Source organism: Euwallacea fornicatus, chromosome 37, assembly GCF_040115645.1.
Source record: "Euwallacea fornicatus isolate EFF26 chromosome 37, ASM4011564v1, whole genome shotgun sequence".
Classification (NCBI taxonomy): Eukaryota; Metazoa; Arthropoda; class Insecta; order Coleoptera; family Curculionidae; genus Euwallacea; species Euwallacea fornicatus.
Window position 1 is genome coordinate 42823 of NC_089577.1, and position 26844 is coordinate 69666.

At 37.4% G+C, this 26844-nt stretch overlaps 11 protein-coding genes and 1 long non-coding RNA gene across 20 annotated transcripts; 6 read left to right on the forward strand and 6 right to left on the reverse strand.

Moving 5' to 3' along the window:
• Nucleotides 1–356: 356 nt before the first annotated feature.
• On the forward strand, nucleotides 357–1352 carry LOC136349244 (U5 small nuclear ribonucleoprotein TSSC4). The gene is made up of 2 exons (XM_066300666.1): nucleotides 357–742; nucleotides 845–1352. The coding sequence occupies exons 1-2, from the start codon at nucleotides 513–515 to the stop codon at nucleotides 1239–1241; spliced, it is 627 nt and encodes a 208-aa protein (XP_066156763.1). The 5' UTR covers nucleotides 357–512; the 3' UTR covers nucleotides 1242–1352.
• On the reverse strand, nucleotides 1234–3340 carry LOC136349228 (nudC domain-containing protein 1). The gene is made up of 3 exons (XM_066300633.1): nucleotides 1773–3340; nucleotides 1612–1715; nucleotides 1234–1559 (listed from the first exon to the last, which is right to left on the reverse strand). Exons 1-3 carry the CDS (start codon nucleotides 3112–3114, stop codon nucleotides 1290–1292), a joined length of 1716 nt encoding a protein of 571 aa, XP_066156730.1. The 5' UTR covers nucleotides 3115–3340; the 3' UTR covers nucleotides 1234–1289.
• A 366-nt stretch (nucleotides 3341–3706) lies between these two features.
• Abp1 (Actin binding protein 1) lies at nucleotides 3707–6326 on the forward strand. The gene is made up of 6 exons (XM_066300776.1): nucleotides 3707–3951; nucleotides 4252–4424; nucleotides 4476–4847; nucleotides 4902–5067; nucleotides 5116–5366; nucleotides 5420–6326. The coding sequence occupies exons 1-6, from the start codon at nucleotides 3869–3871 to the stop codon at nucleotides 5560–5562; spliced, it is 1188 nt and encodes a 395-aa protein (XP_066156873.1). The 5' UTR covers nucleotides 3707–3868; the 3' UTR covers nucleotides 5563–6326.
• Nucleotides 6327–6998: 672 nt separating this feature from the next.
• Nucleotides 6999–14199, reverse strand: nuf (rab11 family-interacting protein nuf). 3 transcript variants are annotated; one of them, XM_066300648.1, is made up of 10 exons: nucleotides 13974–14198; nucleotides 11462–11702; nucleotides 11160–11252; nucleotides 10490–10534; nucleotides 9404–9448; nucleotides 9226–9343; nucleotides 8284–8448; nucleotides 7920–8176; nucleotides 7565–7859; nucleotides 6999–7504 (listed from the first exon to the last, which is right to left on the reverse strand). In XM_066300648.1, the coding sequence occupies exons 2-10, from the start codon at nucleotides 11683–11685 to the stop codon at nucleotides 7364–7366; spliced, it is 1383 nt and encodes a 460-aa protein (XP_066156745.1). In that variant the 5' UTR covers nucleotides 11686–11702; nucleotides 13974–14198; the 3' UTR covers nucleotides 6999–7363. The 3 variants fall into 3 exon arrangements, with proteins under 3 accessions (XP_066156745.1, XP_066156746.1, XP_066156747.1); XM_066300649.1 differs by lacking the exon at nucleotides 10490–10534 and having other exon boundaries at nucleotides 13974–14199; XM_066300650.1 differs by lacking the exon at nucleotides 10490–10534 and having other exon boundaries at nucleotides 11160–11231.
• A 55-nt stretch (nucleotides 14200–14254) lies between these two features.
• On the forward strand, nucleotides 14255–14645 carry LOC136349251 (uncharacterized). The gene is made up of 2 exons (XR_010733778.1): nucleotides 14255–14343; nucleotides 14398–14645. It is a non-coding gene; the product is annotated as an uncharacterized lncRNA (long non-coding RNA).
• A 291-nt stretch (nucleotides 14646–14936) lies between these two features.
• Nucleotides 14937–18591, reverse strand: LOC136349232 (TOM1-like protein 2). Of its 3 annotated transcripts, none has more exons than XM_066300646.1 (8): nucleotides 18431–18591; nucleotides 17592–17839; nucleotides 17329–17532; nucleotides 16936–17279; nucleotides 16511–16762; nucleotides 16374–16452; nucleotides 16204–16254; nucleotides 14937–16116 (listed from the first exon to the last, which is right to left on the reverse strand). In XM_066300646.1, exons 1-8 carry the CDS (start codon nucleotides 18492–18494, stop codon nucleotides 15949–15951), a joined length of 1410 nt encoding a protein of 469 aa, XP_066156743.1. In that variant the 5' UTR covers nucleotides 18495–18591; the 3' UTR covers nucleotides 14937–15948. The 3 variants fall into 3 exon arrangements, with proteins under 3 accessions (XP_066156743.1, XP_066156742.1, XP_066156744.1); XM_066300645.1 differs by having other exon boundaries at nucleotides 16374–16458; nucleotides 18431–18588; XM_066300647.1 differs by lacking the exon at nucleotides 16204–16254 and having other exon boundaries at nucleotides 16374–16458; nucleotides 18431–18589.
• Nucleotides 18592–18702: 111 nt separating this feature from the next.
• On the forward strand, nucleotides 18703–19617 carry mRpS6 (mitochondrial ribosomal protein S6). The gene is made up of 3 exons (XM_066300675.1): nucleotides 18703–19018; nucleotides 19071–19210; nucleotides 19266–19617. The coding sequence occupies exons 1-3, from the start codon at nucleotides 18974–18976 to the stop codon at nucleotides 19522–19524; spliced, it is 444 nt and encodes a 147-aa protein (XP_066156772.1). The 5' UTR covers nucleotides 18703–18973; the 3' UTR covers nucleotides 19525–19617.
• UbcE2M (NEDD8-conjugating enzyme UbcE2M) lies at nucleotides 19539–20637 on the reverse strand. The gene is made up of 3 exons (XM_066300668.1): nucleotides 20418–20637; nucleotides 20271–20365; nucleotides 19539–20222 (listed from the first exon to the last, which is right to left on the reverse strand). Exons 1-3 carry the CDS (start codon nucleotides 20521–20523, stop codon nucleotides 19875–19877), a joined length of 549 nt encoding a protein of 182 aa, XP_066156765.1. The 5' UTR covers nucleotides 20524–20637; the 3' UTR covers nucleotides 19539–19874.
• Nucleotides 20638–20702: 65 nt separating this feature from the next.
• GatB (glutamyl-tRNA(Gln) amidotransferase subunit B, mitochondrial) lies at nucleotides 20703–22877 on the forward strand. Its single transcript, XM_066300635.1, has 6 exons — nucleotides 20703–21541; nucleotides 21721–21956; nucleotides 22013–22192; nucleotides 22252–22385; nucleotides 22444–22567; nucleotides 22617–22877. Exons 1-6 carry the CDS (start codon nucleotides 20875–20877, stop codon nucleotides 22845–22847), a joined length of 1572 nt encoding a protein of 523 aa, XP_066156732.1. The 5' UTR covers nucleotides 20703–20874; the 3' UTR covers nucleotides 22848–22877.
• On the reverse strand, nucleotides 22805–23987 carry LOC136349239 (splicing factor YJU2). Its single transcript, XM_066300660.1, has one exon. It carries the CDS (start codon nucleotides 23849–23851, stop codon nucleotides 22901–22903), a length of 951 nt encoding a protein of 316 aa, XP_066156757.1. The 5' UTR covers nucleotides 23852–23987; the 3' UTR covers nucleotides 22805–22900.
• Nucleotides 23988–24076: 89 nt separating this feature from the next.
• Nucleotides 24077–25647, forward strand: HtrA2 (HTRA2-related serine protease). Its single transcript, XM_066300654.1, has 5 exons — nucleotides 24077–24504; nucleotides 24554–24873; nucleotides 24925–25089; nucleotides 25147–25375; nucleotides 25426–25647. Exons 1-5 carry the CDS (start codon nucleotides 24155–24157, stop codon nucleotides 25592–25594), a joined length of 1233 nt encoding a protein of 410 aa, XP_066156751.1. The 5' UTR covers nucleotides 24077–24154; the 3' UTR covers nucleotides 25595–25647.
• On the reverse strand, nucleotides 25595–26755 carry LOC136349247 (pre-rRNA-processing protein TSR2 homolog). 5 transcript variants are annotated; one of them, XM_066300674.1, is made up of 3 exons: nucleotides 26715–26755; nucleotides 26102–26256; nucleotides 25595–26042 (listed from the first exon to the last, which is right to left on the reverse strand). In XM_066300674.1, the coding sequence occupies exons 2-3, from the start codon at nucleotides 26201–26203 to the stop codon at nucleotides 25650–25652; spliced, it is 495 nt and encodes a 164-aa protein (XP_066156771.1). In that variant the 5' UTR covers nucleotides 26204–26256; nucleotides 26715–26755; the 3' UTR covers nucleotides 25595–25649. The 5 variants fall into 5 exon arrangements, with proteins under 5 accessions (XP_066156771.1, XP_066156767.1, XP_066156769.1 ...); XM_066300670.1 differs by having other exon boundaries at nucleotides 26608–26745; XM_066300672.1 differs by lacking the exon at nucleotides 26715–26755 and adding an exon at nucleotides 26505–26607.
• Between the last annotated feature and the right edge of the window lie 89 nt (nucleotides 26756–26844).

Sequence of the window (26844 nt, forward strand, 5' to 3'; positions counted from 1 at the left end):
TTCAAAGTAAATTGTTATTTTTATTATGCGTACGAAACATAATAAAAAATTGTTTAATTTTAACATTGACTTATCAGTTGCTGCATAATTTTGTCATATGTGTACGAAGTAAGAATACACAATTTACTAATAATAGAATTTAATCCCACTCGAATACTGATAATGTAATTCCTGGAAAAAATTGAAAAATAGTATATTCTTTTTTTTTTTTCCTTCTAAATATCAATAATATAATATAGCTAAGTACCAATGTCGGTTCGACTCTGAATGTATTAATAGAAAATGTGAAAGAATTGTTAGCGACGTTGTCACATTCTTAATAGCGTCTTATAATGCACGTTTGCTATATCAGTGTTGGGTTATAAATTATTAAAATCTACTGGTGTGCCATCTTGTTCTAACCCTGTTAACTGTATCTTATACCACCAAAATGTCTAAATCAACATTTGTTAGTATTTATTGAGTATTTTCTTGAAATTAATGTTAACCGGTGTAAAAGTTATTTTCCCATAATGAGCATATTTAAATTGAAATTTGGAGATCCAAATTTCAATGACCGACACAAGAAAGTGTTCGATCAACTCTTGGTTTTGGAAAATAACAGGATGAACATCACTTACAAAGGGCCTGATAAGACCACCCCTAAACGAAAAGATCATCGCAGCGAAACCAAACACTTCAGGGGAAAAGAGAGTATGTTCAAGAAGCCCCAAAACCCCGCTCCCAAGAACTACATACTTAGGTAAAATGCTCCTGACAAGTATTTTTCAAAAACATCATGAGTAAGAAAATAGTGGGATTGATCTATTTAAAAGATCTTCACCCGAAGTTTCAACGTTTTTAGACTACCAGACTTCAAGAAAAATCCGCATAAATGGACCAAATACTCTCTCGAAGATGTTCAAGAAATGACTGATGAGAGCAACACAAAATCAGCCATGGATTTTCTGAAACAGCTTGCCAATAGAAGAAAATTGGAAGAGGATGCTCCCATTGAAGAAAAACTGGAAGAATTGCCTTCAAAAATTGTCTTCAATAAACATGTTACAGAGACAAAGAACCAAGAATCAATAGCCGAACAAATGGAACATCACAATGAAAAACCTTCGTATAGTAATGGAAAATTGGTAATGCCTGAATATGTGATAGGGCAAATGAAAAAAGATAAAAAAGTAAAGCGAAGTAAGCCAGAAAAAGGATTAGAACTGAAGCTGGGGCATCTAGAATATGATGATGAATAAAATAATTTTATTAAGTTATATTCAGGGTCAATAACTACAATTGAATACTTATATATTTAAAGAAAGTATAAAAGTTTCACCTAAAATAAAGAGATGGTTATTTGCAGCAAACAGACCTAAAATGTCCTGATTGGGCAAATGAAAAACCTGCTGTTGGGCAATATTTGTTATTTTCTGACCTGTGGTACGGTGTCTCATATTAGTAGCTAATAAAGGCTTATTTTGTTGGTAAATGAAAATATGACCTGAAGCCTCGCTTATGACTGCATAGCTGAGGTTTGGAGAACAGGTCACAAATTTTCGATTTGTCTTTGAGGCCTGCAAAAACTCTCATTATTCCGTTGAGATATTGTTTTCATGAAAAACTAACCTGCACATAACCAAAAGCCAATAAAGTGCCCTCATGTTTGCATCTAAAACTTTCTCCTTCAAACAATGGCTGCCACAAGCAGATATCCACGTCATGCCGTATTCCTTAGGTGTGCATTGTTAACCTCTGAACGTAAATTGTAAACAATAATTTATATCTACCTAGAGCAGGAGGCCAGTCACAATTCAAATAAGGACTTAAAATGACCTGATGAGAGCCCAGATGTACCCTGTGAGTAGGTTTACTGGTAATCCCACAGATTCTCTCAAAAGTTTCCGATTTATCACCTTCAAAGTCACATTCCTCTATCTGTTGAGAGTTAAAGGTGGTGCCTGACTGCGGTGTTACTTCAGTTTCAGTTGTATATTTCTCAAGATGGTCGGTGGCTGCTATGTCAATGTATTTTCCTTGCCTGTCTCCTTTAATCAGTTCTTTCCAATCTCCTTCCTTTTGCTTTATCAGCATTATTTTCAGGGTGTCATCACTTCCTAAACTCCATGTGAGGAGAGAGGAATCAATGGGTCCTTCCAGATTGCCAAAAAGCAATGTTTGAGAGTTATATGTGACATTAATTATGGACTGGTTGGCTGAGACTTGGATAAGGTTTTTCTGAGGGTTTTGGGTTAGTGGAACTGTAACAGTGACTTCTGCAGATGTTTGAGACCATGTGTAAATTGTCTCTGCCCATCCTGATGGTGGTTGGAGAAGAGTTTCTTTAATGGGATGTTCAGAGTTTAATATGAATCTCACATTATTTTCAGACACAATATTTATGTAACTACCATTTTTCTCAAGGTACAAATACTGAATTTCTCCTTTTGACTGGAGCTGTCTTAGGGCTGTTTGTCCCCAAGTCTTTTCTTTATTCTTACTTTGAGACTTCTTAAATGTCAGCCAATGCACCACAGAAATAAAGCAATCTGTATCATCTTGTTGTATGTGCAATAAAAGAACATTTATTTCCTTGTTCTCCTCATTGTAAACAGCATCAGATACTATGAAACCCTGCTTCTCATTTTCTAATACATTCTCTGAAAATTCAGTCTCGAATTGTTCATTGTCTTGCTTATTTTTTGTGGCCAAAATGTACATTTTTCCCATACCATCTGATAATATTGCATAAGAAGGACTAGCAAATTTTAATGTCACATTATAGTCTCCAGTAATCTGTTTTCGTAGTTTGGGGATGTTGAATACAGTCACTGGATGTATTAGTTCTTGATATGTAGAGTCAATATAAGTTTTCTGCACTTTAAACTCTTGGTCAATAAAGTAAACTGATGAAAGTTCGTCAAATTGATCTCCAAAGAGATGATTGTGTAAACCAAATAATTTGGCATGTAGAAGACTATATTGGCTGGACTTTGGGAATGTTTTGTCAACGTTGATTTCGAGGGTTTTGCGAGTCACCTTTAGGTCTGCTAGGGAGAGCTTGTAGCCGTTGAAATTCGAATCCATAAGGAGGCGATCTGGTTTTAGTTCTAGTGTCGCTGTTGCATTCATTTTGGTGGTGCTAAGAGGGAATTTTGTTTTCAAGGGGTAAGTAATAAGCACTTGAAAAAAATGGTTATGTAGCAATGGAAAATTGAGTGAAAATTTATTTGAAATTTGGAAAAATATTAAACGAATTTGGCAATCTGTTTGTTTTTATTTGTAAACTTCATTTAAACTTGTCAAAGCCGTTACTATTTTTCTCACTGATCTATGGATCACTTCTTTACTTTGAATTTTGGGAAAATGGACTATCTGCATTTCTGCCACGTTGCCACATTATAAATACTGCTGATAAAAACTTGATAGTACATTGTCAGTTTCATTTTCTTAATAAACACTATTGGATGCAAGACAATCGCAACTAATTTGTTACATTAAATTTGGAACAAAACATTTAAATTTTATGTATAGCGTCTTGGTATGTCTAATAAGAAAATTTAAAAAAATAGGAAAAAATGGCCACTGGGAATGTCGTTAGCAATGTTGCCGCAATTAGAATAGTTAGGTACACGATTAATTATTTATTTTGTATCTCTTTTTATTTATTACCGACGTATTTAAGCTAGAAGAAGACGTAACTATATTTTAGTTGTGTGTGGTTGTCGAAACTAGTCAGTCAGTGTCAAACGAAAAATTTCCTGCTGCTAAAAGAAAACAAACCTCAAGGAACACCGAAAATTTTATTAAAATAAACATGATTAAACTTTTCTTTATATAAGACTGAATACTTTTAAGAAAATACTGTAAAATTTACGTAAAAACCATGACTGTGGACTTGAGTAAGCACAATCAGGCACTAAAAGAGGCCTGGAAGGACGTTTTGAGCGATAAGTCGGAAACCAATTGGTAAGATTTGGATGTTTTTCTGTATAAAGATAAGAATAAATCACTCGAAAACGTAGAAAAACATTTCTAGAACTCGATATTGCACACTTTACTTACTGCCACATCGGTAGGATAAAAGCTACTCTCATTTAATTCCTCATTATTATTAATTAAGGCTGCAGAATAGTCCTCTTAATTACAATTATGAGCACGAATTATCTATTAAAAATTTCCAGTAACCAAAAGCTCCTATTTGAATTGAGGCTCATAATGTATTGCCTTAATGAGTTATTATTTGAGTCATACATCTGTCATATTTAGGGCTCTTTTTGGCTATGAAGGCCAAACCAACTCCCTGAAGACAGTCAGCAAAGGCGAAGGAGGCATAAATGAGCTAAAAGAAGATTTAAATTCGGGAAAGATAATGTATGCCTTTGTTAAGCTCAATGACCCTGCAACTTCATTAGATAAGTGTGTCCTCATAAACTGGCAAGGTAAATTATAGCAAATCAGATTGAATCAGACTCTATAAAAGTAACTTCTAGGAGAGGGTGCAAATACTGTGAGAAAAGGGTTGTGTGCCAATCATTTAAGAGACATTGAACGGTTTTTTACTGGCGCTCATCTAACTTACAATGCCCGCAATGAGGATGAAGTTGATGATGGACTGCTCATTGAAAAGCTTAAAAAAGTAGGCTCTGAGTATAAGTTTAAGCAGAAAGTGATGCCAATAGAGCCTGCCTTGCCTGTTGGTACTAGATATCAGAAAGTTAATGCTGTCAAAGAGATTAACTCACAGGAGCGTGACAAGTTTTGGAAAAAAGAGGAAGAGGAGGAGAAGCGCCGCCTGGAAGGAGAAAAACTAAGGAAGCAAGAGGAGCAGCTCAAACTCGAGATGGAACGACAACAACGGGAGGGTATGATGAAAGTGAAATAAGTTTCTCCACTAGTTCTTAAAATTTTTTTTGTAGAAACTGAAACCAAAAAGAGAGACCAGGAAACTGAATCCCGCAACGAACGGATTGATTTAATCAAAAAAACCGAACAAGAGACTGAAAAACTGAGTATAGCACCTGAAAAACCAGTCAGAAATTCAATTGTGAAGGCCCAAAACCATGTAGCCAAAAGCCAAAATCTGTAAGTTTACGAACATATTCTAATTTAGTATTTAATTTTGTTTTGCAGCCCCTCACCTGAGCCCCCAATAAATGCAGACCAACAACCTTTAAGCGACGACGAGAGTGACCAATTTGCCACTATTAAAAGATCCCCAAAGGATGTTTCAAACAACACAAAACCTGTACAGGAAACGAAGGCCAGTTCACCGTTTGTCGAGCAAACTGTGCAAATGTTAGAGCAAGACTTTGTCGATGAGTACATTTATGGAATTGGCAAGGGCGGGTATAAAGCCAGGGCCTTGTATGACTATCAAGCAGGTATGGGTTTGTGTAGTTTTTTTATTTGAGTCTCAAGGACGTTCTTGTTATAGCCGATGACACGGAGATTTCTTTCGATCCTGGAGACATGATAACCAACATAGAAAAGGTGGATGAAGGGTGGTGGCAAGGCTTGGCACCTGATGGGATCACCTACGGCCTTTTTCCAGCCAATTACGTTGAACTGATTGAGTAAAAGTGCATTAATTTTTCCAACTAATTATCAGTATACATATTATTTTTCTAATTATTATCACTTATTATATAGAGGGTGATTCGCGGTAGATGGCAAGTGAGACATTTAATGAAAAACAGGACATATGATTTTTCTGAAAACTTACAAATTTACTTGACCAGTCATGCTTTATCGACAGAAAATATTTTTAATAATGCAACGTTTTCGGTTACCAAATTAACCGTTTGGTTCGAACTGGTCAGAGCATCGGTTCATTGCAGCTGGCGAATAAGACGGGAGCTTTTTAGAATGTATGACTTTCTTTCGGTATTTGGGTCAATGGAAATGACCTTCTAGATCTCCCAATTTTACCTCACTGGAGTATTTGCTATAGGTGGTAAAAGTTTACAAGACCACTAAAATATCAAGAGAAATTACTCAAACATAAACTTACTGCAAGTGAGATCCCAGGGGAAATAAATTAGTCTTTATATGTTACATAATTGTATTGATTGTGTGAATCACCTTAAATATGTTATTATGTCGGGGTAGTTATTATATTATTATTATTATTATTTTAAAGCTGTGACAATGTACTGATTTTTTTAGCTTTGTTTTAATTGGTTTTTTTCAGCGAGTTATCACGGTGCCTCGTGCCTCGGGCCTATTTTTGGATTTTATTATTTAAATTTTATGAGATAAGATATTTAAACACTGTTGCAATATATTAAACTAAGAAACGTTTTTAAACTACATCTCTAATAAAATATTATATTGAGTCAGAAGTGTTACGATAATTTTACATTCCTACGAAAAAGTTAACGCTCCATTTGTCAAGGAAAAATAACGTTTTTTCATGTGGCGTTTTTTTTTTATTAACAACAGACAGAATCTAAAGAGGCAAAGTTCTCCAACTTGTGGCTAGATGCGCAACCGTCAAAATGATGGCCGCTATATTTTACTTCTTCAGCGAACAGAAGTGAAATCCATTTTTTATTGTCAAAAATAATAAGCGTATGTTATCCCCATGATAATAAAACTTCAATTACACGATTTCAGTTAAATTCAGTTCGTTATCAACGTTGATCTAAAATCAAAGCTTGAAACAATGGACAAGTTTTATTTTTTTTAAACCATTTTATGTCGAGGTCACTTTGAAACAACATCAACTCTCCTCGGGAATTATGAATTACTATAGGTTTGCTTTCAATTTTCAATCTATTCAGAACCATCGATTTAAAACCAACCAAAATATTGAAAACAAAAATAAATATAAAGATGCCAACAACAGCTGACGTTTCTGCGTTTGATAAGGAGTCATCAGAGGCAACCAGGCATACAGTTCTGAGATGTATTGAAAGTTGCTGCGTTTGCATGGTGTAATTAACACACACTTCTTGTATTATAAAATAGATTTATTCATAATAATTTAATAAGTAAAATAACAAGTCGTAGAGTAAAAGTATCTTTTGCTTTACCAATAACGTTATTACAAATATATACAAAACAGCTCAACAATAAACAACTGACAATTTACAGTGTTTGGCAGCGCTTCGTTCCTTACATTAAAAACTACCCCTAACAATTGCGAGTAAACCTTAAAATTTAATTATTTTAGTAAACATACAATTTTGATTAATCTTTGAAAAAGATATGTGTATAAAACTCAACAATTCCTTCTTTTATCACGATCAATGCTCCCCTTCAGGCACATACTCAACAACAGACACTTTCAACTATATACAACAAAATCACAATGATTATCAAGCATATCACATCTCATTTTCGATATAGGACGGTGAGAAATTCCAATCTGAGTACATTACTGCTTCAGCCCATTCCTGGCCTGATGTTTTACCTCCAGCAATTGCGGGTGATTTTCCACAATGTTGAGTAAGATCCCCTCAATGTAAGCGCGCAACTGCCTGTTCACCTCCTGTTGCTCTTTTAAGGCCTGATGCACCTACAAATTGATCGGATACATTCTTGGTTTGGGATCTCACCGGCGGCGAAGGGCACCCACCTCATCCTGCGACATCACGTCTAATTCATGTGCCAAACTGTTCTCGCCGTTAGTGAGAATCCGTCCGGTTTCCAGACCAGCATGCAGCAAGCTTGCCTGCAATTCATCGTTGGCTTCTAGGAGGTGCGAATTCTGTTCCCTTAGCTGAGACATCTCCTCGTGCAACTCCTCCAACCTCAAAGCTTCGTGGTTTGTGGTGGGGAGGGCTGGAGTACGGTGCTCCATTTTCAGTCTTTCGATCTCCTTGGACAGGTCCTCGAGCAGGTGTAATTGCTGCTCTTGCTCCTTTATCAGTCTAAAACACTTGTGATAAAGTTCGCTGAAACCTACGGAATAAGAAATCATAATGACCTACCTATTTTCTCTGTCCTTCAAGGTTTTGATCTCATCTCGGGCTTCGCTAAGCTCGCAATTGAGATCCTGACTTTGAGCAGTGAGGTCTTCTCTCAGTTTTTCCATCTTTTCCAACTTGATGCGCTGCCTGCCCACTTCCTCCTTCAGCTTCTCACACTCACCCTCAGAGTTGTGCAATCTTATCGAGGCATTTTCCAGTTGCAGCTGTTTCTCTCTCTCCATTCTATGGATCAGCTCTTTCGACCTGCGCTGCTCGTCCTTCATTTTTAATTGAAAACACAAAAATCAAGTTTCCAGAATTAAAGGCGATTCGTATAATATACAGGTATTTTATGTGAAAAGGGGGATCAAATATAAATACAAACCTGGACCTTTTCGTCGCACCTCAATTCGGTGTCCCTGAGTTGTTCTTCCAGCATCAAAACCCGTGCCTGCAGGGCCGCATTCTCTGCCTTTACCCTCGTATAACGTTCGTCGTTTTGATGGGCAGAGTCCTGCAAGACTCCCACCTGCTGCTGCAGGACCTGAAACTGTTTAAGAAGTTCTTCCAGGAAATGTGATTTTATTAAGAAGGAAACCTACGCTGTTCTCGTCATCTGCAATTGCAGTGAAGTAGTTTTTTAACCCGTTTGAGTAATAGATTTGGTTACTTTCAATGAGATTATCTTCTGAGCGAAACGAGGACCCTAAGAACTGGAATTGACCCTCCCACATGTCAAAGTGCATTTCCGTTTCCACGTCGTCGCCAATTAATTGGGGATCTTGCTCCATTTTGTCGCACGTATCACACGAGGTTCAAGATATCAATGAAACACGAGCTTCATTATTAAAGCACTATTTCCTGCCTTATATCGATACTCAATCGCGCATTCAATTACATTCACCGCACACGGCACCGAATCCACACTGTAAAATCCAAATTTCTCTGGCCCAAAAATAGAGTTTAACTCATTGAGGTGAGTTGAGTATGGCACAGTTCCATCGCTACTACCAGATTTGAAAAACAAACACGGGGAGGGCGTGATACGTCAAATAAACTGAAAATTATCTCGGATATGTGCAACCGCCTTGAATTAATTGATAAGTCGCGCGGCGCAGATCGGGAGAACTCGGGGGCCGGTTACATGTAACGCTGCTGATGTAATGAATTAATTATTAATTAATTAGCAAAGTTATTGTTAATTGGAGGATGGATAGTCTGCACAAAAGCGCGCTATTCGGGCTTTGCTCTTTGAACTCTAAGCGTGTTTAACGCGACCGAGTGTCAACACGCCATGTTTGAATAACTACATTAGTAAAGCTCTTACTTTGTGGTGGAGATCGTGGACGTCCTCCTCTAGAGAGGCGTCCGAGTACATGTCATCAGTTGTATCGCAGGTGCTGCTTCTGCCCGACGAATTGAAACTGGAGCTTCTGTACAACTGGCTGTGGAATGCGTGGGACATAGTTTAGGAAGCCAACTCTAAACCTGCAATGTGCACTTACCTTGCCAGTGCATTTGATCCTAAGTTTTGCGACCGCCTTGCATTGCTGAAAATAAAACGGTTATGAAATATGCGCGAAACAATGTAGAGAACCGCATGAGAGCAATGTTTATATCACAACGCTTAAAGGTCTTAGCCTCTTTTTTGTATTAAACCAAAGAAGTCTTAATATACTCAACAAACCTAGTAACTCTTAATAATCTCAGAGTTGTATGATTGGTTACATATGACGGTTCACTGGCAAGTGCACAATCGCCAGCTGTTACCGCCACTTTCAGTTTCAAATTTGTCTTCAATGTCACGGCCGCAGGTCAGTTTTTAATCAATAATCCCAAATTAACTGAAAACTGCAGGTAAACTGACATTTTTTTTCATACAATTGGTTATACCGGAAATAAACTGATGTTTTTTTTAAGTGACCCTAATGCGAAATGGATCCAACGAATTAGAAGAATTGAAATTTTAATATAATTTTTCATTCGCAATAATTATCAGAATGACGGGTGCTTATTGTTTCCCAAGGATGAAAAGTTGAATTTCACTTTTGTTCACATTAGCAAGCAACATCTTTCCAACAGCCGCCATTTTTGGGGTTGCGCATCTATCAACAGGTAGTGGAAAGTTTGTGAATTAAAGGTTGAAAAGGTGAGCTCATCTGTAGATTCAGTTTTGTTTTTAAAGTTATGACCCCTGGGTGACGTTAATTGAATTTTGTGGAAGGACACTGAAGTATCGTCTTTTTCAAGTGTTATTGCGATGGTGAATGACACGCGAAATCAGAACTCACCGATTTCGACTCGTAAGCAATTTCTAGGCTTAAAATTTAGCTTTAATAGCGATTTTTTGAACGGAACAATTTCGCATTTTCCTACTATTCTAATCCCAGACAAGGCTTTCGGGCTCCGAGAAAACGTTCTACATCGACTGGAAATTGTAAATAACATAACTTCATCAATAATTATTGATCCCCTAGAAAAAGATATTTTTTTAAAATGATCTTAACCCAACTTGATCATGTGCTTCTACTCGTCTACTTTATTAACAAGGCTTCAAAGTGTGATAGAGACAGCTATCTAATCATACTTACTGTCTAAAAGATCCCCATCGTCTATTTGGCAGTGAATCGGGATTGCTAAAAATTAATGATTTTGATGTTATTAAAGTACAAATTCAACGCTCATTTAGTCATAAGACCAATATACTTGTTGCAAGAGAACTTCATGTAAAATTTACTTTAGAAGAAGAGACTCGCCGCTAGAGAGGTCACACCGTGCAGACTGAAAACGGCGAATATATGCATGAGAGACGTAAAGCTAGTTGGAGCAATTTTATTTATGTATTTTTTTAGGTTTATAATAGACATAAAGACCTGCAGCTGTCTGTTAAAAGGACGTTTATTGTAGGAATTGCTGCGAATAAAGAATCGAAAAACTATTTTTAGAGAAATAAACGTGGACATATTGCCCATTGGGCAATAGTCTTTATCGCCTTCTTAAGGATTGGGAACTTGCATAATCTTCCTAATGAATATGAACTAAGGCTGAATATTGAGAATTCAGAGTGAAGGATTAGGGATAAGTAATCAAGAAATTAGATAAACTCAGCCTAATTCACCCATTCTTGCAACACAAGCCCTTACATACCACATTATGACCCATTTTCATCTAATATTCAGTCAATTCAAACGATTTCGAACGAGCACTTTATTCACCGCATAATGACCCCATAATTTCTATGAAAACACCGATTATACTTACTTCGGGGTCGTTCTCCGCAGACTGCTCCTCAGCCAGGCGCCCCTGTTCAAGTTCTGTGGACTCCTGTTGCTCCTGAAAGCCCCATAAGAATTACTAAAGCAGGCAATTTTCAATTAACGAAAGCTCGCATACAACTCTCGTTCCAGCTTTGTCATAATAAAAGTCCATGAAACGAACTTGAAGCAGAGAACACTTAAACGTTTATTATTGAATAACACCATCAAGGTGAATCGCTTATGCAGCTGCTCGTTTTTTTCTAGTTTCACCTTGAGTCTCTCCTCCATCACTCACGAGTAACTTACCCTTCAAAACTGCCCCCGTTTACTTCTACCTCTTCCGGTTTGGGCTCTCCCGCCCCTTCGCCGTTCCACTCGAAATTGTCTCCGTCTGAAAGACTGGAGCACTGACTCCTTTGTTCCCCGTTACTATGGTTGCTGCTGGATCCGTTGCTGGAAGCGGGAGTAAGCACAAAATGCGCCTTCGGAATTTCGGCGGGTACTGATGCGGTGTGTATGGGTGACATCATACTATGAGCTGTCCGTTCTGAAATAATGGCGAGTGTGGAAATCTATGTTAATGCATGTGAATTTTGCGTTGTTTGGGTGGTGGGCGGTTAATAGATTTGGTTTCGGTTGCGTGTCGGAACGCAGTGGCGCAGATTTGGTTCGTTTATTTGAGCACAGGATTTTTAGCAGAGAACAGGTGGAATAACTACCACTCTTGTGACCATTTATGGTGTGCGAAGCACGTTCTAGTGCGGTTATTACATCAGTCAGGATTAATTGCTTCAGCTAGAGCTTCACTATGCTGCCTCAACTACACAAGAGAATGTCTTGAATAAATACTCCTTGTGATTATTGTTAGACAAATGTTTTATGGGGAATTACAAATAGTTTAATCATCGCCCTACATTGTGGTTTACCGACCAGTGTGAGTTTTCTTTAATGATCTTCCATTATTGACCGTGGTCAGGTTAGGAGTTCTCAATAGAGAAAATCCTATTGTTGAATACACACCATAAAGTGGACTCGAATCCAGATTTGACCTCGCAATAGGAATTCTAATCAATAAAATAAGCAATTAAGCTTAAAAGGTTTTTCAGCCTCTTTGAGAGTTGCCCCCCACTTATTTAAACCGCGTGCCAAATGCATCAATTTTTGTTACAACTGGTGCATATTCATTGCCGAGGGCCAGAACTACCCTCTCTCCCAGACGCGAATATACATAATAATTATGGAGACGCCACTGATGGAAAATATTAAATATACACACACACCTAAATTGTTCGTCAAACAATGAGAACAAGGCGATTTTTGGGCATCGTGTAGTTCAACAAAGCTGCAGAATTTCAGTGTGAAATAATCACAGTTACACAGCGACAATTAACCATTGTGTTGTTGTATTAGATGTTCTGATTTTGTGCCTTTAAAAATGATGCAATGGAACTTTCCCTTTATTGGCCCCAGGCATTTTCCCATACACCAGGGGAGGATACTATCCGAAACTTTGGTACTTTCTGAGACTTCGGGCAATTTCCGTTTCTCACGGATTAATGAGAAAATATCCCTCTATTGAAATGCCATAGACCATGCATGGAAGACCTACAACACACATTCTTAAGCTAGTTTTTAAGCCGAGGCAGGTAGTAGGCTTCGCTGACTCATATGTGCTGGAATTGCGAAGCCGTTTCGGCTCTGTTGCCATGTGATTGATCGAGTTGGTAAAGGATCTTTTTCGGCGTTTTTGATGAATAAAAATTGAACCAACAGGAACCTCTGAGGTTTGTTATTGTTCTTCCGTTCTAAGCTATTATGACAGATATCAATGATCAAGTGGTGCTATTTAAATATTTGAGATTTGGGTCCAATGAGTGAAGCGCGGCAACGCCGCAGGGCTCCATCGGAGAAACAAGGAATCCTCGTTGGTACCGCTTGGTACCAAGCAACCATCACGGTAAAATAAATACATACTTTTACTTTTTGGTGGGTACTCTCGCGCGGCCGCGAAAGGTTAAATAGAACCGTTTTGAATTATAGCGTTTTGTAAATAAACGCCTGAATAATTTCTGCAATTTTGTTGGTACCAAAAGTTTCACTCGGTTCTTATCTTTTTTCGCTGCCACTGTTACGCCTGTACAAACCAAAAATGTCTATTAATTAAGCAAAAAAAGTCGGTGGTCGTGCTGAGACGAAAATATGCCACCGTTGGAGAGATCTAAATTGGTCACTTGACACACTTCGCGCACCAAATATTGATTAACGCGTTAATTATGCTTAATAATCTCTGATCGAAATATTTTTATTGGAAAAGACAACTTTCCATGCAGGCACGTTTCTCCATTGTTATGATATGTTAATCTGTGTTATGTGCGTGCCTACAAGCAACAAAACCTTGGTTTGCTACATGGAGCTATTGAGTCATTCCCTGACTTTCCCCAGATAAAATTAAAATTTTAATTTAACACAACGGGAAATTTTAATTCTCGTTCACCATTTCGTCCAAAAATTGACATTCCAGCTCACGGCCAGAGGCGTATCGAGCCAGTTCGTACACACTTACTTCCAAGCACCCTTTTTTCTTAATTTGACAAACAAAAAAGATGTGCATGTCTAAGATTTCTATTAAAAAGACTCTACCATTACTGCATTAGATCTAGCTGCCGATCTGATGCGTCCGCTCGCAAAAGCTGGCCCTCTCAGGGCTCGTTTCAGGCTACAGAAAGCCCGCATTGAACGAGGTGACTGCTTATCGAGGTTTTCACCTCCTTCAGGCCCTAATTGCTTTATACAATGGACTATCGCTAATTTAACTCACCTGAACTAACCTGTGACGTCGTTTTTAATCACTCCGGAAGCAGATTTATCTGCTTAGGGCACCCAAATTTAACCAGAACGAGGCATTCCGAAGTCGCGCGACTGAAACTGACCTGCTGCACATCTACCAAGGATTTTTGTGGCCACAGGGTACACCCACAATATCTTACGGAGAAAAAATAACCTGTTCGTTACGAATCGTTGCGTTTCTTCCGGTAACATCAGACCGTAGCTGCGGAGAGGACTGAGGCCGAGGCGCCGCACTAAAATATATTCTGTGGCGTGTTTTCAAGGGGCTTGCGCACCGAGAGATGTATTTACCTTTTACCTGTCGCTAAAGATTCAAAGCGCATTGTGAAACGATTATTTGGGTAAATTGAGTTATACAATGACAGAATGAAGATTTATGGCTTTTTTATTTTCAGAATCAAGTGGACATATCTATAGATTGAAGGTACTTGGAAAGTCTATCTAGAGCTTAAGTATCATGAATTTCCATCATATATCAAAGACATATAGTTGTACTGAAATACTGCTGATTGTCTCCTTCTTAAGAAGTGGCAGTTCGAGGCTTCTGAAAGAGCAATCGTCTCAAATTACCTTAAGTGAAATATAATATTAAAATTAATAGAGGTATTAAGAAAGAACTCAATAAACGCTACTTTTGGCCGTACAGACACATGTTTTAATTTCTATTAAGAATTATACACATGAATTTCGAAAAACAAAAGCTAAGCGCTCTGTTGCCATTTCACTGATATACATGTTTCAGCATTATAAAAGTTCATAGGAAAAATTTCTCGATAAACCCGAACTTTGTCATGATAACGTAATTGATAAACTCGATTTATGCTTTTGACCGTTAGCAAATATTCGCCTCAAATTTTTCACCTTAGAAAACAATTGCCAAGCGTCGCATTGTATCTCCTCAACTCCTACAGGTGAATTAGAGAAAAAAAACAAATTCTTATACCACTTTAATTATTACATAACTGATATTTGCTGCAGTAAGTATCAACACTATAAATAACATATAAAGACTAATATAAGTAAATGGTTACGGAAATAATACAATATCGTCAAGGGTTTGGTAGTTATAGGTTAACGTAAACAAAACATCCGAGCTTAAAAAAGATGCACTGTGCGGGAGAAGTTGATTTTCAAAATAACTTTCAAAAAGCACTTAATGCCGTTAGTTTGAATAACAGTTGTCGGCGTTACTAAGTCCCGCCTGCTTTGTACCTTCGCTCAATTCAACATTGATTCAATGCCCAATACAATTCCTCGAAAAAAGTCGAAAATTAGTCTTCGTGAATAATAGAGGCGTTTCTTTTCCTACAAGATGCCCACTGTACGAGCCTCACCATTGGAATATCAGTTATCTTAAGAGACCCGAAGTTGGTTAAATTATGAGGATAATTAGGCGATTTGACGTTTACTAGATATGTTTTCACAATAGGCAATATTGCCAAAGCTTTTTTAAATACGTAAAAAACTGAAACTTATTTTCCTATTTTGCGTATAAATCGGACACATTCTCAAGGACTTTTTTGGAATACTTTTTAACATCGTCATCGTGAGGCTCGCAAGAACAAGCTTCTTGTATATTTACCGTAAAATTACGTATAGACACACAAGAAATTCCATTTTTATATACATTTAAAATAACTTGTCAGTGAGGCCTAAAGTGACGATTTAATTTCCACTTTTCAACTTTAAAGTCAGTATAATAGACAAATAATAAAATTATTTAACACTTACAGTACATAAATCGTATGATTTCTTCAACATCAATACATTCTCAAAAGTCAATAAATAAAACAAATCAAAAATCACTAACGGAATGGTTCTTTCTTAAATCATAAGTGGACGCCAGGCAATTTGAAGCCGAAATTCTTTGGCAACTATTGAATTTGCGAATAGGAAAATCCCCTGAAATTTCTTCCGGCGTCCCAAATAATATCAACAAAGCTGAATTACAAAGCTAACAGATCTTCCTCTTTCTTCTTTGTGTCTTTGTTTAACGTGTTGGGATTGGTCGAACCGGTGGTAGCGGACACGGTGGGCAGATTCTCAGCCGCCGCCGCCCTCTCCTCCAAAAACCTTTCAAAGTCACTTGAAGTCACAGACTCTTCAACCCCACCCTAAAGTTCACAATTCGTTGAAAATACGCTCCGGTAATAATACAATCAAACAACAAAGAAAAGTCTTGAAGCTGCACTTATACTTACCGTTTTGCCCAACCAGTTGGCCATTTCGTTGAGCTCCCGGTCTTCGTCAGTCTAAAGCATTCAACACAGAAAATACACAGAAAGCTCTTTGAGGCACATTAAGAAAAAGAAGACTCTTCGAACGTTTGCACATGAATTTGAAAATGAAAATACATAAATAAAACACTTACCACCTGATGAGAGCCCCCCTGAGTAACCGAACTTAAACCCCCGGAGATCTGATTAGGGTTCAGATTGTCTTTATATGTGCTGCCCCTGGAGTACGACAAGAAAATTTCTCTACCATTACAAGGTGACAATTCAATACCTAGATTTTGTTCCCTCATAAGTGGCGTTGCGGGACTGAGCAAACATATCGAACTCGTCAGTCCCCTTTATTGGACTCCCTTTCACATCTCCTAACCCCAATTTATTTACTGTGTTTACTATTTCATCATCGTCTAAATCTATAAGACTGTCCTCATTGGTTAATGGAGGCTTTGATGGAGGAATGGCCTTATTGATTACCTCGGAAGCGCTGGGGCCTTGAGAAGTCCTATTCTTCTCCCACCTGCCGTACCTGAAACACCCTGCAATTACCACCAACTAATTAAATCTCAAAGAATGGGCAGATAGCTAACGTCTTTTGCTGTATACGCTTTAGATATCTCAAGGAGTTTGGAGGTAATTTAAAATCAAGTCTGGGGTACAAAAATTAATCAACGCCTACCCCTCGACTTCAAAAATCTCTACCTTAAAAACAAATTATTCATATCGTCGTTAATCCTTAGTAGCTCCTCAGTCAAAGTGTCGTTGGTAATCTTTGATATGAGTTCCATAAGCCGTTGCTGCATGCTCTGACACACAGCACACAACTCATGCAACAGCTCCAGTTCATCTCGTTCTTCATGCCCTGGTTTTACTTCGCTAAGCATTTCACCAAGAACATTCATGTTACTTTGCACCACATCTAATTCAGACTGCAATTTCGCCCGTTGCTCAGGGGTTAGTATGCCCCCAGTGGGAGATTCTATAGGCGGAATTGGACTAGTGGAAGGTGAAGGAGCTGATACAGGCCTAGGAGGTGCTTCCACGCTCTGTATAGATCTAGATAAGAATCCGTATATTGTGACGGTTTTAACTTACTCTGCGGGGTGTGTGTATGGGAGCTAAAGTATCAAGATCTGTCGCTGGAAATTCGATGCCTTTCGCCAATAAATCTTTGTAAACGATGTTGACCCCAAGTAAGTCTTGGTCAGCTTGAAAGGCACTAGCCCAACATTGGATCAAACTAAGCACTTTTTCTTGCACAGCAGTTGGTGGGTCATTTTTTGGACTTAACAGTTTCACCTGGAGATTTCAATTTCAGGATTAGTATTATTAAAAAGAACCTCTCAATTACCACTTACCAGTTCATTAACAAAGTCCTTACTGCAAACAAGGATATGAAGTCTTTTGTTGCAATTCTTTACACATGTCTCTAAGATGGTCAATGAGTACATGACCACAATGTAGTTTTTACCAGCGTTTTGAATTAACCTTTTTTTGATTGCCCGCACTGCATCTTTGGGGCCTTCCTCTGTTTCATTAATCATGTCACAAATTTCCATGTTCAAGGCCCAGTTCTCTGAGGCCAAGCTGCCATCTGTAGCTTGTTCTATGACAGATATTTGTTTTGTGATTTTTCACAAAGCAATAGACAATGGTTACAGTACTTATTAGAGCATGGTATGCATAATCAGCATGACTAATGCTTGAATTTAATGGTAAATATTGCTAAATTTAAGTGCAACAAAGACACAAAATTATCAAAATTCTATGTTTGACCTTAGTTTTGCTATTGCAGCACATGACTTAATGATTTATTTTTTTAATTCAAGGTGTACATGTTTATCAAAATAGTCATAAATATGGGCTAGATAAAAGGTGTTTTTGTACGTCTGTATCTGAGTCATAGCAATATTCAAATTACCAGAAACAATTCTAAATATTATTTAAACCTGAAAACTATGATATCTAAGCACATTAAGGAAAGAGTTATGTTAGTTTATGGGAAATTATCTCGGTAATGTACTTACTGCTGCCGGCATTCTTTAATAATTGTCGGTCCTTTAGCAAATCACAACAAAAACAAATAAAATCAGGCAGGAAAAGGAAACTTACGCATTTATTTAACTTAGGTGTTAACAGGATGGTTTTACATGGTACATAAATAAATAAATAGCACGTATTGTGCTCTGTGACTTACCGATCTTATTGCCCACAGGGGTAGAAAATGGATTTCCGATAAGAGCATTCTGGATAAACGACATTATTATTAAAAAACTACGACTCCTTTTCACTAATAACGCAAATAAACTTTTCTTGTGGAAACAAATATGTTTGACATTGACAAGTGTTGTCAACGGTCGCCATCTTTGATCGACAGCCAATGAAGACACTCTAGTCAGTCATGTGTAAATACGTGGGCGGCATGGTTGACATGCCCTCATATTTAACTTTAAATTCCAGTAAATTACCTTTCATGTCGCTGTTGTGTTTGACAGATTAAGATTTTCATTGCTATAATTGAGTCGTTTAACTTTGCAAACATTTAGTTAATCCACATATAGAACTCTGTCATTTTTTAAATGACGCTTTCGGTTATTAAATTACTGATTAAATAATTCTTATTCTTATCATTGGCAACATTTCAAAACCCAGCGCCTTTCTCCTAAACAATATATCTAACCTAACTCTTAGGCTCATTTAACAATTTTCTTTTCAAAATTCGATTTTTTTTATTGAAAAGATGATCACGTACGAATTAATGTTGCTGCTCCGCGTAATGCCAAAGGTAAGACTCGCCAAAGCACAGAACTAACGTCAATACATGACATGGAATTTAGCCTGAATGCAAGCAAGTCCTTCGAAGAATTGCAGATCACATATTCCATGAAGGAGGCTTTATAAGGAAATTGGATAATATGGGAACCAGGGATATGCCCCATAAAATTAGCTCGCATGGGGTCGTCTACACACAAGCAAGGTTCAAAGTCACTATTACATTTTCTAATAAATAAGACATAATTGATACCTTTCAGTTATTTTTTATATGAATTTAATGTACCACCAAGCAGTGTTGATAACCTGTTGGATGAATATAGGCGAGACGTGGATGTAATAAGACCTAACATATTTAAAAAGAAGGAATCAGAGCTATTTGAGTGCACACTGCACGAGGAGTGTTTGTCTCCTCCTTATAGGAAAGATGTCCAAGATTTAATAGCAGAGTCAAAAAAGAATGAGAAACCAAAGTTTCAGTACAATTCTGGACTGGATTATTATCCATTTCAAAAGTAATGTTTTCTTGGATATAGACTGTAGGCATTAGTTTTTTTTATTAATAAAATGTGATATTGCTATTACTATAATAGACAAACAATACCTTAACAACTAGCACTCTAAGGCCATCAAAAACATTCTTTTATTACAATAATTAAGTCCTTACAAAACAAAAGAAATTAACTATGCTTCATTAAAATAGAACTAAAACCATGCTGAAAAGAGATAATGTATTAAACAAAAAAAAATCCGAAACACATTTCATGTCCTTCATTCACTTGCTGTGAGCATTAAAATTACTTAGATTTGCTTGTCCTTACATTTAGATCAAGTAATCATATTTATAAATAATAACAAAAATATCAGAATCACTTGACACATCTGTCAAAGTAAATATTGCCCACATAGCCCCCTCTGATAGCTTTTTGCACATTCTGCTCAAACATTCTCCTATTAGTAGTCAACACCTCAGCAGCCTCTTTGTTTAGTGGGTCTTCAGCATTTGGTTCCAGAAACAGGTATTGCAGACCATAGACAATACTGTTGATAGTCAAAACAGGCTTCCAGTCCTCACGTAAAATATTCAGGCACACATTTCCTTGCTGATCAATGTTTGGGTGATAAACCTGAGTCTCACATTTAACTTTTGGTGGCTCATGAGGGTAATTGGGCCCTACTTTAAAACTAAACACAAACCTACCTCCCTTGTAAAATCCCTGAAAAACGCCCATAAGTCCAATTTATCTCAGCACTAAAGCACTTACCTCATCAGGGCAGATCACAAGTTTGAAGTTTAGCAAATCATCAGGATCTGGGAATTCAGTGTTGCAAGTTTTTGGCAAGTTCAACTCGTTTATATCTAGAATTGTGGGTTTGTTAGGTTTAATTGGGGTATGGGGGATGAGGGACACCTTTGGTTATTCTCAACTGGGCTGCAGAAGCCTTTTTCTGGTTGCCGCCGCGCTGCGCTGCCTCGCCATCCTTCTTCTGCTGCTTCAAAGAAAACAGTTTAATCATTATTTGGGAATAAAGGTGCGTACGGGGCTAAAAATCCGAGGTTCTCATGAAGAAAAACGGGAAAATATATGAAATGAAAGTTTATTTTTGCAGTTTCTTTTAAATGACGGACGTGCAGATGTGTTTGACAGTTTGTCAAAGTCGTTGGTAAGGTCATCTACCGATCATTATAGATTGTTGTTAACTGTTGGTCCTAGGCAGATAAAAAGTGACAGATATACTCTGGAGTGTTGCTAATCCTAAAATTTATTTATTTTTCAAAGTCTTGCCCTAAAAAAGTCGCTGTTTGTTTATAACTTTTCTCCATTTCATATAATTTACTTGTGCGCTATTTACACAGTCCCATGTACAATGGCCTTCATGACGAAATTGCTAAGACCAAACCCAATTTCTCTCCATAGAAACTGTTCCAAGGCACCCATTCCCAAATTAAAAAAAGCCTCAAACTGGAAGTCTGTAATAGGCCTCGAAGTCCATGCCCAAATCAGCTCTACCAGCAAACTTTTTTCCGCTTCCTCCACCAAAATCTCTAATCCACTCAATACTAATGTAAGCCTATTCGATGCTGCAACCCCTGGAACTTTGCCTGTACTCAATAAGCACTGTGTCGAAGCTGGGGTTTTGACCGCACTTTCTTTGAATTGCAAAGTGAACCCCGTCTCATATTTCGATAGAAAGCACTATTTTTATGCAGACATGCCTGCAGGCTATCAAATAACTCAGCAGAGAGCTCCTCTGGCTTCAGAGGGAGTGCTAGATTTCCATGTTTTTACGCCAGGCGTACATAAAAACTCTTATAAAACCAGCGCCCGAATCAAGCAGCTGCAATTAGAGCAAGACAGTGGCAAAAGTTTGCATGATTCAGATAGGAGCTTGGTAGATTTGAATAGAGCTGGAGTGCCCTTAATGGAAGTGGTATTTGAACCAGATTTGGTTGATGGAGAGGAGGCTGCAGCTCTCATTAAAGAGTTGATGAGCATTTTGGAAAGAATTGAAACATGCTCTTGCAAAATGGAAGGTATATAATTACTTACTTTAATAGTTACATAATCAAAGTGAAGTTCTCTAAACAAGTTGCCACATAATTTCATACCTTACCATAGTTGAGTTTTGTAAATTTTTCCATTATAATTTTAACTTGTTTTTGGCATTGATAAAATTTCCATATTTGTTTTGGTGTTACATTAAACATTTTAGAGGGTGCTCTGAGAGTAGATGCTAATGTGTCAATTCATAAAAATGGTAAACCTTTAGGGATTAGGACAGAGATAAAAAATATTGGATCAGTTAGAGGGGTGGCTGCTGCTGTTAAATATGAAATTGAGCGGCAGATAAAGATTAAGGAAGAGGGTGGGGTTATAGTTAATGAGACCAGAGCTTGGAATCCTGAGAGAAGAGTTACAGTAGCAATGAGAGATAAAGAGGTTCAACAGGTATAGAAATTTTAGTGTCTTGAACAGACTTAAAGTTGGTGTGAGGTCTTGAAAAGGATTATAGGTACATGCCAGAACCAAATTTACCCCCTTTACATGTTTCCATGGGGCCTGTTAGTGGTGGTAAGATAAATGCTGATGAGATTAAGTCTCGAATGCCGGAACTCCCTGAACAAACTAGGACTCGGTTAAAGGAAGAGTTTGGACTTAGTCTGAACCACAGCATTATATTAGTTGTATGTCAGATCGTGTAAATAGTCATATAGAGCTAAGAAATTCTTTTCTTCTATTATAGAATGAGTTTTGTTTGTTAAAAATCTTCGAAGGAGCATTAAATGGACGCAGCATTAACCCAAGTAAATTAGCCAATTTCCTCATTAATGAGCTTAATCAAGTCTTAAATGAAAGGAATAAAGAAATAAGGGATTTGTAAGTTTACCAACAACAAAGAAATTAGTAGACAAAGTTAAAAGTTTTTCGTTGCTAGGAGACTTAATGTGAGTCATGTAGGAGAAATTATGGAACTTCTAGATAAAGGGACCATAAATAGAAGTGTTGCCACATTAATTTTAGTTGAATTAATTGAAGGAAACACTGAAAATCCAACAAAAGTAACTTTCTCTGTTGCTCCACATTACATACTAAATAAAGCTCTTTCAGATAGTACAAGATAACAACTGGCAACAAATAACAAATGAACAGGATTTGAGAGATATTTGCAATGCAGTTTTGACTGAAAATGAAAAGGGTGTTCAGCAGTATTTGAGTGGCAAATCCAAAGTATTTAAGGCATTCCTAGGGGCTGTATTTAAGAAATCAGAAACTAAAGCTGATATGAAAAAGTGTAATGATATTTTAAAGGATCTATTGGCGCAGCGACAGAAAAAATAAGTCTCATATTAAAATAATATTTACAGTAAATATATGTTTCTTTGACTGAAAGTTTAATCCTCTCCTGAATTAGATTCGCTGTCTGAATATGTCCCCAGCAAAGACAAACCATTTGCAGTATTACTGCTGCCACTGCTAGAAGACAAAGATGGTGCTTGTTTCTCTGTACATGACTCATATTCCTGAGTTTTAGGCTTAATTAGTCCTATCAAAAACTTCCCAACTGCAGTCTTTAATTTTTTATTATTGTTGACTGTCCAGCTGCTAGTAGTTACTAGATTGTTACTTTTATTATTCCCTTCATTTTCATTCATTTTTTTTGAAGTTTCTGCACTGGAGCTGATTTCCTCCACAACAACTTCTTCTTCAACAACAATTTTTCTCTTATAAGGGTTGTTGAATTTAACTGATTTAACATACTCTTCATCCAATTCTTTAAGCCTTTCCTCCTTCTCTTGTTGTGTTAAATTTGGATTATATGACACTAACATACTATCAAAGTCCACAACTTGCTGCCTTTTATTTAGATCCTTCAATTCTTCCAGAGACTCCAGTAATTCAATTTCATTTTTAGACTGCTTGGTTCGGTTCTCTAATAGTTTCATAGGATTATTAGCCTCCTCTTCCTTTGCTTCCTCTTCTTCCCTCAATGCCTGTTCCTCTGCAAGCTTCAACGCCATAAAGTTCCTAGTAGCTCCAGCTTCTATCTCATAATCTGTGCTTCTTGGGTCAGTTTTGAATGATATTTCCTGCAGGCATCTGGTGCATTTAATGTAGAACCGGTAGATACGTATTCCTAAGTAGTCTTCGTTTTCAACGTCTTCTTTACGAGCGTTGAACTTCTTGCCTTTGTAGATGTACTCTCCGCAGGTGGCACATCTCATGTTAAAGGGGGCCATTAGTCTGACTGTGTATTGCCGGTTTTTGGGTAATTTCATACGCGGAATTTTCGCTGGATCGAAATCCGGGGGATAATATTTGTTTAAAACTTTTCTTTCGGACATTTTGAAGCTTAAATTTTATTAAAATTAGAGGAGAAAAACTGAAGAGCTTCTTTTATGCTTTAAGGGTTTGTTGTGTTACGAAGTCTGTGAATTGAGCAATAGATGGGGCTAGAGTATTTACCCCTCTATTTTATTTTTGAGTTACTCGCTGTTTTCTCTCCTTATTTAAATAATTAAATGTAAAAAAGAGAAAAATAAAAAATGTCATCTGTACAATCTAATTTTGACATTTTACATAACCTACCTTTTAGATTAGTTGAGAAATTTTTATTTTAATTATTTCTCAATTAAGCGCATTTTTTGATGTCTCTTTGGCCTAAATTACTATTTAGATATAACTTAGGCTTCATGCAAATACCTAAAACTAATTTCTCGAATTACAACATTAAGAATGCCACCTCTGTAACGAAAATACCATGGCTATGGTATGCTCAACAAAAACATCAAAACAGAACCTTTCTAGGCCTAGTCGTAGTCTGTTCAAGTTATTTAACATACAATTTAATAAAAGAAAGGTTGTTTCCTCAAGTAAACGCAGCCTCAAAATTCGATGATAAACCCTTGGCAGGGCGAAGACAGCAATTTAATTTTATAGCAGATGTAGTAGAGAAATCTGCCCCTGCAGTTGTGTATATTGAGATAAAAGACCCTAGGTAAGATTATCCACAAAATTGACGTATTTCCTAGACCTTTTGATCATAGGCGGGCAGATTTTTTCACTGGGAGACCACTGTCATTGTCTAATGGTTCAGGTTTCATTATTGAATCCAATGGCTTGATTATAACAAATGCACATGTGGTAACAAATAAACCTTCTGCCAGGGTAGAGGTAAAACTGATAGATGGCAGGACTTTTGTGGGTGTAGTTGAAGATGTAGACCTTAAAAGTGATTTGGCTACAGTAAGAATATCTGCCACCAACTTACCAACAATGTTACTGGGAAATTCAGCTGATTTGAAGCCTGGTGAATTTATTGTGGCAATTGGCAGCCCTTTGGCTTTGAGCAACACTGTGACCACAGGTAGAGTAGATTTGTAGTGAATGAAAATGACGAGATTGAAGATATTTTCAGGGGTTGTAAGTTCAGCTCAAAGAGGTTCTGATGAATTAGGCCTTATGGGGCAAGATATGGTGTATATTCAAACAGATGCAGCCATTACTTTTGGCAATTCTGGAGGGCCTCTAGTCAATCTTGATGGTGAGGCTATTGGAGTTAACAGTATGAAGGTTACTCCAGGTAAGTGATTATGTCAATAATTATTTGAATGGTTTGCACCTGTGCAATATTCTTCAGGGATATCATTTGCAATACCAATAGATTATGTGAAAGCTTTCTTAAAGAAGACTAAAGGCCCTAGGAAATTTGCAGACACTCCGAAAAAACTGTATATGGGCATAACCATGTTTACACTGACCCCACAGCTTATTAATGAGTTAGTCCACAAACATGATAGCCATTTACCTCACGATTTTAAGGCAGGAGTGTTGGTTTGGAGGGTTATTCAAGGTTCTCCAGCTGATCAGTTAGTGCCAAATTATAGTATTAAGGATTATTCTTATAATAAACTTTTAGAGGGGGACTTCAACAGGGTGACATAGTGACCCACATAAATGGAAAACAAATAACTGGGGCTCATGATGTATATGACGTCCTTAAGACTCCAGTAAAGAATTTAAAAATGTCTGTACAAAGAGGAGGGAAACAGTTTGAGGTCAACATACAGCCTGAGGAGTTGAGCTAATTGTAACATTGATCATTTTTAATTTATTGTAGATATTAAAGATTTACAATTGAGCCTATCTTTTTTTGCGACCCTTGACTTCAACCCATCCATCCTGCTCCATTGGAGTTGCAGTTTTTGCTTCTTCACAATCACTATCAGTATCATCTGAAGAAAACTCATTTTCAACTTTTTTAACAGGCCTCATTTTGCTTGGCTCATTTGACCACATTGTGTCTCCAACAGGCAATTTTTGGAATTCAAACTCACACTCCTCACTTTTGCCATCCTTTAAAAGCCTCAAAAACATATAAAGCAGTTGGGAAATTTGTTTGGGAGAATCATCTTCACACACAGTATCAAATTCTTCATCTAAAATATCTTCAATGGCCATCTGAATGTGCTCAGCTTCTACATGTGGTTCACTGAGGCAGAATTGCACCATATAGTTGATGAAGTCAATTGCTACCTGAAATGTATTGCACCGGTTAATTGAGGAGATTAATGGGCATGCTATAGAGATGGTACTTGTTTGCTGTGGGGGCCCCCCATTGAATGATCTACTGCAAGTCTCAAAGCCGTCCAATTGTTAAATATTTGAGACACAACCTTGGCAAAAGGTTCTTCCATTGTGAAGTTACTTTTGTATGTGTTTCGATTGGTTAAAAAATTGAGTTTTTGACCTAAAATAAAGTGGAATTTAGTGCAAAGGAAACATAACCTAACTAAACCTTATTTATTTTTACTTTAACTTGTCGTGCTTATAGGAGTTTGCGTATATCGAGGGAATATAGGGGTAATACAACGCGCTGTCAGTGCTAACGGGATAATGTATGATCCCATTACTAGGCGAACACGTGGGAAAGGACCAGTACTCAGACCCGACGAAGAAACTGACCTTGGTACTAAGTACCCGTTAGTACTACTTAACTATTTTATTTGCACTTTTACTATTGTTACTCTAATTTCCTCGGCCTATACTATCGATTCTGAGAGAGATGATCGTAGTGTCTTTTTTTTAAAGCTTCACAAACCCTTTCGATATTTCCGCCCCCGCCACTCGTCAACTGCCGCTGATGTGAGTGTCACTTATCGGTGCGGGTTCTTGGAGTGGACGGCTCTCGAGCGGACAGTGCACCACAAATTCAGTGATTTTCAGTTGTCACAACAGTAATCTTTCATTTTCTAACTTATCGGCAACTGAAGTTTAACAAACTAGTTTCTGGAGCATCAAACATTATGAGGTTTTGTGACGTCATCATAGGTAGGCA